Source organism: Rutidosis leptorrhynchoides, chromosome 11 (genome assembly GCF_046630445.1).
Source record: "Rutidosis leptorrhynchoides isolate AG116_Rl617_1_P2 chromosome 11, CSIRO_AGI_Rlap_v1, whole genome shotgun sequence".
Classification (NCBI taxonomy): Eukaryota; Viridiplantae; Streptophyta; class Magnoliopsida; order Asterales; family Asteraceae; genus Rutidosis; species Rutidosis leptorrhynchoides.
The window spans coordinates 185,056,528-185,065,147 of NC_092343.1; the positions used below are offsets into that span (position 1 = coordinate 185,056,528).

The 8,620-nt window shown below is 30.7% G+C and overlaps 1 protein-coding gene across 1 annotated transcript; it reads right to left on the reverse strand.

Moving 5' to 3' along the window:
- Positions 1–1,540: 1,540 nt before the first annotated feature.
- LOC139877763 (uncharacterized) lies at positions 1,541–6,067 on the reverse strand. Its single transcript, XM_071865188.1, has 5 exons — positions 5,421–6,067; positions 3,872–4,042; positions 2,854–3,114; positions 2,476–2,567; positions 1,541–2,356 (listed from the first exon to the last, which is right to left on the reverse strand). The coding sequence occupies exons 1-5, from the start codon at positions 6,039–6,041 to the stop codon at positions 1,681–1,683; spliced, it is 1,821 nt and encodes a 606-aa protein (XP_071721289.1). The 5' UTR covers positions 6,042–6,067; the 3' UTR covers positions 1,541–1,680.
- Between the last annotated feature and the right edge of the window lie 2,553 nt (positions 6,068–8,620).

Consider the following 8,620-nt stretch of genomic DNA (forward strand, 5'->3'; position numbering starts at 1 on the left):
GAAAACATATGAACATATGATTCCATGAGAGGAACCGACTTTATACAAGTTCTGAACTCCGTTAAGAGTTACTGGAACAGTAGGGAAACTTTTGTGTTGGGGAAAACTATCATCATCAATAATCGAAACATATTTTCGTACTGAATCTGATCTATACCTTACGAGGATATGATGCGGCTGATTGTTGCGCAGGCAGTTATCATGGATAAACTTGGAACTATCTATTAGTGATTTCCATGGTTTTGAAACGGATCTGAACCTAATCAGTGATTTGATCGGAAGCTTTTTGATGATTTCTGTTTGGATCTCGAACGGTACGAAATCAGACATACTGATGTCGATTTTGATTTTGAATCTGGCAATGCTTATTATTAGGGTTTGGAAATGGGGGTTAGCAATTTTGTATAATTCAGAACGTTTGTTGAAAGAAACGATGACGTATACATTTTATGCTTACCGGGCTTTATACGGTCCATGCGATCCAAATAAGATATTGGGCCGGATTTGATTTAAGTTTGTTAGATAACAAGGCTTTATATGGCCGTTAGATCCTAATACAAGATTGTTGTTACCTTCATATTAATCAAACAAATTGTATTTTCTAGTAATATTTTAATTTTAATTATGGGTGTTCAACAATGGTTTCATGATGGTTCTTCGGTTTATTAGTCTCGAAACCGAAACCAAATTGAAAATCAAATACGAAGTCAGTTTGGTTTCGATTAAAATCGAAAAATCACAATTTAGCCAATATACGTCATTTTTATATCCGATTTTAAAATCGACTTTTGGTCTCTATTAATTCACTATTTTATTACTTGATTTTGGTTTTAATTTCAATTTCAATTATAGTTTCACCTAATCTTAAAAAGCAAAACACAACTGTGCATTTGTGAGTGTGAGGTTATATTTTCAAAGTATTTAAAAACACAACTTTATCATAGAAAGCATGTACAATTGTACATAAAGACTTGCTAGTTGACCTGTGATATTCAACTTTTAACTTTTTATAGTTGTGAATTTCTAAGATAAGTATATTAAAGCAATCAGTTATTTTTTATGAATGGCGGCAGATACATATTCTAAAAAACAAAATGCACTAGCAAGGAGCTAGAGCAAATTACAAATGATGTAAAAGGCAATCGTTCCAACCAGTACTAAATCTACCTTTATACTTTAATCAAGAGAAAAAGGCCAAAAGGAATAAAAAAATATCACCATTTCGTCTGATCATTAAAAAGAATACTATTCCAGAAACGCCAGATCATCAGCCAAAGCCACGATGACTAGCAAACATTGTTGACAAGCATAAAATCAGTTTGAGATCATTAAAATTCAATCATAGTGACAATAAGCAATCAAAAGAACCAACAAGTTTATAAAGAATTTCTAGAGTTAATGTAGTCAACTTTTGACATTTCTAATTGGGAATTGCATGAATCAATCTTGAATCAATCAATATAAGGTCATATGTTTAAATCATAAAAGCTGATTCTTTTCCAAACCAAAACTATCCAATTCAAACCAAAACTATCCAATTGTAAGTGCTAACAGCAAGATGAATTGCATAATTTTCTCAAGATAATTAGTAATTAAAGGAGAGATTTTGGGTTCAAACAGTTGTCCCAACAATCTTAAAATCTTTAGTCAGTTGTAGTTGTTTTCTGTATCCGACCTAAACTACTTGGCTGGTTTCTGAATATGATCAAGCAAAAACCCATATAATTTCTTCCTTAAACTATCCACCTTTTCATCCTCACGAGCCGAACCGTCAAGCCACTGGTTAACCCGTTTGAGCTGACCCAAAAGACCAACAGCAACCCCTGAATCTTCTCCTTTCGTTAACCCAAATCCTTTGTTCAAAGAATCCTCCAAATAAGTCAAAAACCATTTACGCGATGTTAGTAGTAGTTTTTCAGCTAAGTTACCCGCTTCCTTTAACCCACTTTCATTGGACCGTTCTATATTTGTTTTTGACCCAGTATGTCGAACTCTTGAAGTAACGGGTTTTCGGGTTTTTGGGCTTGTTTTGTTTTCAGGTACCTGGTTCTCCACTTGAATATTTTGAGAAGTGTTATCAAGGACAACATGGTAATTTCCCTCGCTACATAAATTATTATTACTATTTTCTTCCATTGAAAACAAAGTAAACTTTGCAAGGTTAGTGTCTATAGCAGCTTGCACCCACAATGCACTATTACTAGGTTGACCTTTTGGTTTATCCACTGTTGACTTCGAGTCAATTAAGGCATTAACAATAGCAGCTGATGTTTGAAGTCTTTGATAGAAATTCAAGAACTGTTCGACAAGAGGATATTTAGAAGTCTGAGCATGTTCACATATTTCTGCAAACACACTGCAAAAAATAAAATTCAAAAAATAAATAATCATATATTAGAATATGTAACAAATATCAAATTTCCAAAGGCAGCTCTTGAATTTTTTTCACATAGAAACTGCATAAACTTGTTGTACCTCATGCATTGCAGGATATTATCCATGGCTGAAGTTTCTTCTAAGGCTTGTACAGCAGATGAAAATCTGAGATTCCGATGACCAATTGCTTCCTAAAAGAGGGACCAAGGTTCACAAACAATAGCTCATTAGAATCTCATATTACTAGACTAATTAGAGGTGGCAATACGGACGGGTAAGGAAGATTGGGTAATGGGTAAAAAAAGGAGACTTTCAGCACGCGCCGGGTTTGGTTGGTTGACTAAAAACACTTTTCGGTCTATTCTACGCAAATCAAAATGAAAGAGAAGTTAATTATGATTGTAACCCATTTATACGTCTTCGAAAACACAACCCAAATCAACCCATTTATAAGCAATTTGGTCAAAATATGTGTACCTTTCCAAATTCACAAATAGCAGGTGAAACAAAATCCCAAGAAACTTTTGAATCGGACGATGGTCTAGCACTGATAGGCACTTTGGTAAGATTGGTTGGTACTTGGATGCAATCGAATGATGTTTTCAAATCCTTTTTTATAGGCTTGCTTATTAGCTTTTCAGATACAATCACATTCTTGTTTTTAAGAGGTGCTAGATTCATATTAGGAGGTTTTAGAACTAGATCCTTAACCGAAGAAGCCTTCCTAACAGAACGAACCTGAAAAGCAAAAGGTATTTAGGATTCAAACTATAATCAGGATTTGATATGAAATAAACAAAAGACAAAATTCCAAAGTTTATTGAAATCATTAATAAAATATCATCATAAATTTGTATATTTATATAATCCCTAATCCAAGTATTACTGTATTACAATGCTCTCTAACCTCATTATCGCCCATTTCTATAGGTAATGTTAGATTTATTATGTTAACTAATTGCCCTTAAGGCCTAATTACTCCGATCCTATCTTATTTTCAGCTTGATAAAATTAAATATATATAACAAAAAAAATGTGTGTAGTTTAAGTTTCAATGTCAAATGAACTGATTCTCAAACATCAAAGTGAGTCTTTGTCTCATAGTTGATGTGTAGCAAGTATATATGAAAACTATAAGCACCAAACATGAGTTTCAACATTAACATTTGTTTACAGTAATCACTTTAAGAAAATAGCATTCATTACTATGATAAAATATTTTCAATTTCCTCGTATACACGATCAATTCCTCTCTTCAAACCTAATAACTTTCATGGTTACATGAATTTAACTGGACAGATAATTCACATTCATACAACTAATTTTAGGAATTATGGTCGATCCCTTTTTTAACTTATGGGCAAGCAAAACTTATTAGCTGCACATAATATTTTTCCTTCCTTTAGGGCACTATGATTATTTTCTACCAAAACTAACAATAAAAAAAAAAAACATATTTAAATATACATTTCTACACAAAATTCTTGAGATATACCGGCGTAGAACAAAGCGGAGACGAAGGTTCCACGAGTTTCGCAGACAACTCGTAATTTAAATCCGAGCCCGACCTTCGGTGTTTCACTGCGGGCAACGGACTCCGGTCCCACAAATTAGGTGGTTTTAGAGAAACATCCTTAACTGAAGAAGCTTTCTTAACAAAACGAACCTGAAAAGTCAAAATTGGTCAACATTTTAAAACGAATTTAAACTAGAATTTTAGAGATTTTGAACAAATGAATAATCATGTTTATGTTTTTAGACAATTATGTTCATTTGAAATTTATTATTTAAATGTAAAAAAAGTACAATCCGATAAACACCCGAGTTGTTAATTACTCCCTCTAAAGTTCCGACTAAGTACTTCCCAAGTAGCAAGTTTTGCAACCTTGAATAATAAACCAAAGTATTTTTATTGTATGCAACAAGTAAATTCCTAAACAGATATACTTTATATAAAAGTCAAGAATAAACAGTCCTATTCGCAAGTCTAATACGTCTTCTAGCTCGCTATCTTCCATCAAATAAGTGCTTTTAGTACGAGTTTCAGAGGCATACTAGTCATTTAGTAACAATGTAAATTTTTAGTATCTCTTTTGACCATCACTTTATTCCTAATTTTCGTATTCTACGTTTCAAGTCAAGTAAAATATGGTACTTTATCATTTAATGTCAAAGGAACCAAATTTTCAAACATCAAAAGGTGAGTATTTATTTCATATGGACTAGCTGATTTCCAACATACTCCGTATCTCTAGCATCAGTTACTCAGTTACATAATTTAATATGTCTGAAAAGTATATATGAAATTTAGAAGGACCACACAAGAGTTTCAACATTATACAACATTAATGGATGACTTTTAGAAACTAGCAGTCAATGACCTATACATGGTTTTCAAATGTGAACCTAGAGCATCATGAGATGTACAAGTAGCAAAGGATCTTCCTTTAGTACAAGCACTTCATGCATCATTCTATTTTGATAATCACCATTCACCATTAATTATAATTAATAATTAATAATGATAGTAATAGTAATAGTAATATGAGTATAAATCTACCATTCTAATGCAATCTAGCCATTTTAGTTGTAATTGTTCGGTTCATTAAGATTTAAGATTATGGGTGTTCAATGTTCGGTTTCAACACGTTCGACACCAAATGAGAATCGGAAAATAAGCTAATTTAATTTGAATTTGATTTGAATTTACAAATAAGAATTCTGTTTTTTCGGTTTTTGTTTTAATTTCTAAATTTGATTAAACCGAATTCAAAACCAAATTCAACAAATAACACATTAAAGTATCTAAAATGTAGACAAACGGATTTCAAAAACTAAAATCGAATTCAGTATCAAATTTGTATTTCGGTTTCGCTTCGATTTTCGTTTTGGCATCAGAAATTTCAAAACCAAACAAATAGAAACAAATAAACCTAGTGAGAAAAATAAAAACGGAAACCGAAAAGTCAAAAAGATGGAAACTCATAATAAGATAAATAGTAAATGCTAACGTTAGATGTTTGTACGAAATTATAATGACATACCGGAGTTGAACATTTCGGTGAGGCGCCATCCACGAGTCTCGCATCCGAACTCGACTTCCGGTGTTTAACGGGTTGAACCGGACTCAACCGGTCCCACCCTTTCCTAGATGAATAATCCAAGCTCAACCGTCTCGATTCCACGTCAGCACAAACCTTCCCGGACCCACCATTATTACTCACCAATGAAAGTCTTCTTAAATTCCCCCCTTTATTCTTAACCTTGACCACCTCATTCTTACTAACCAAAACATCACTCGAAATCAAATCTTTCGGTTCACCAACACACGCTCTCCGTTTGGCAACCGGTTTAACTCCACACAAAACCGGCACCGGCGACCCGGACACAAGGCGCGTGACATGCACGAACTGACCTAATTGTATCTTATCATTCAAAATCAACTCCACATCACATTCTTGAACTGAAACATAAGCTGAATGAACAGAGTCGGAGACTCTTAGATAAAAGCCTTTATTCTTTTTATCAAAATCGAACACGTCATCACGTGGAACGATTCCGATGACTTGAAGAAGCGGAGAGCGGTGGTCGCCGGCGAGTTTAACGGTTGGGTCGTTGATGTTTTTTAAAAGGTTTGATAAGACGCCTGGTTTAAGAGATGCCATTTGGAGGTTGTTTTCATGGCAGAAAATGAGTTTTTGGAAGGAATTAAAAAAGTGGGGTTTATTGGGAGAAGATATTTAAAGCGAATCTCAAAGTGAAAATGGATGGAGAATTGAAGGGTGGCTCAGGTAACGATGGCCATGTGCAGGTGCAGGGAGAGGGAAGATAATAGTGACAAGATTGAACTCTAAAGGGGTTACTTTTTTACAAAGTAAACAAATCTGAAGTGTCTACTTCAAATATTTAAATAGATTAAACAAATAAAAAGTTATTACCCTATAACTTTTTTTTTTTTTTTTAAAACAACAATAACAAATACTGTTAAAAGATGAGAAACTTTTATCGGAATAGGAACTCCAAAACCGATAAAATCAAAATGAGGCTCGAAATGAGTAAGCAAACTAAACCAACCTAAGAAACAAGCTACCTCACAACGAACCCAACTAGAGCAAAAAAAAAAAAAAAAAAAAAAAAAAAAACGAACTAAAAAACCAACGGACCAAGACTAAAATTAACAACTGAAGCGACCCGTCATAATCCATAAGAACGAATACAATAACATATGGTTACATCGCGAGGTATTAACCTCTAAATAATACATTTTACAAACATTGCATTCGTTTTTAAAAGACAAACTTTCATTTCATTGAAAGTTGACAGGCATGCATACCTTTTCATAATATATCCAATCTATAAATGACTTAATCTGTTATCTTTTTAATAATAATCTTTATTGAACTCAATGACTTGAATGCAACGTCTTTTGAAATATGTCATGAATGACTCCAAGTAATATCTCTAAATGAGCAAATGCACAGCGGAAGATTTCTTTCAAACCTGAGAATAAACATGCTTTCAAGTGTCAACCAAAATGTTGGTGAGTTCATTAGTTTATCATAAACATTCATTTCCATCATTTTAATAGACCACAAGATTTCAGATATATAATTGTACACGTAACCCGAGTACAAAATAGTACGCATAACCTGCGAATTAAAAATCATTCATATGGTGAACACCTGGTAACCGACACTAACAAATGCATCTAGAATATCCCCAATATACAGGTACACTCATATGTATATAAAATCGAAGTACTAAAGCATCCGTAACACGGATGGGACGTGTCAAAGTCCATAGATCTATCTTCAGGATTCGCGTTAATTTGGGGGTCTGTTCCCAAATTCTTAGGCTACCAAGCTTTTTAATGGGTGATATCCAGTATAATAATTCAACCATAGAATGTAGTTTCAAGTACTTGTGTCTATTTCGTAAAACAGTTATAAAAGCATTGCATGTATTCTCAATCCCAAAAATATATATAAAAAGGGAGTAATGAAACTCACAATACTGTAATTCGTAGTAATTATGCATATGGCAGCAATGAACAAATACAAGGTTGGCCTCGGATTCACGAACCTATATTAAGTGTATATATTTATATGTTGGTCAAAATCTGTCTAACAATTAAGGTCGAGTCATAGTGTATCACAATCCTAATGCTTGAAATTATCATGCAAAAGTCAACAAAAGTCAATTTGACCCAAAATGACCTTCAAAATCTATACATGATTATTATATAACTTAATTATAGTCGTTTTATATATTTAAATATATTTAACAGATTTTATTAGAATAAATAATATAAATCATTTATTAATAAATAAAAATTTATATAAAAATATACTTTTATATATCTTATATAATAAAATTTATAAAGTTCATTTAATATCATAAAAATATAATAGTACGTATTATTAATGTAATTATATTACATGTAGTAAAATATCTTGGTAACACGTATTCATTTGATAAAATAATATTGATAATAATAATAATAAATAAAAGTTGTATTATTTTGTGATAATAATAATATTAATTATAATAATAACAATATTTATATTTACTAATGATAATGATAATAATAATTTTGATAGTTAATAATAATCTTTTATAATAGTACCAATTTCATAATAATAATATTAATGATAAAAATATTTTAATCATGTTAATGATAATAACAATGTTAATAAAAATGTTGTTATTAATAATACTACTAATAATAAAAATGATAATTTAAATGAAAATATAGTTTTAAGATTTATAATGATATTTTCTAACAACCATGATAATTATAATAATAACGATACTTTTAATATTAACTTTAGTAATAATAATATTTTATATAAAAATAATAATTCTAGTCAAAATGATAATTTTTAATAATAACAATACTAAAATGTTTATAATAATGATATTTTATAATAATGATATTTCTTAATAAAAATGATAATTTTAATAAAAATGATGGTTTTAATATTAATGATACTTTTAATAATAATAATAATAACGATAAAAATAATAAACTGATAGTTTTGATAAAAATATTAATTATTTTAATAATAATAATAATAATAATAATAATAATAATAATAATAATAATAATAATAATAATAATAATAATAGTATTGATTATTAGATAAGAATAATAATAACGATAATAACGACGATAACGATAACGATAACGATAATAATAATAATAATAATCATTTTAACAATAATATTATAGATAATTCAATTG

Coding starts and splice junctions, on each gene's coding strand:
- LOC139877763 (XM_071865188.1), bottom strand. CDS start 6,041: ATGGCATCTCTTAAACCAGGCGTCTTATCAAACCTTTTAAAAAACATC. Junction 3,115..3,871: donor CTCCGCTTTGTTCTACGCCG/GTATATCTCAAG, acceptor TTTGCTTTTCAG/GTTCGTTCTGTTAGGAAGGC. Junction 2,357..2,475: donor AATATCCTGCAATGCATGAG/GTACAACAAGTT, acceptor TATTTTTTGCAG/TGTGTTTGCAGAAATATGTG.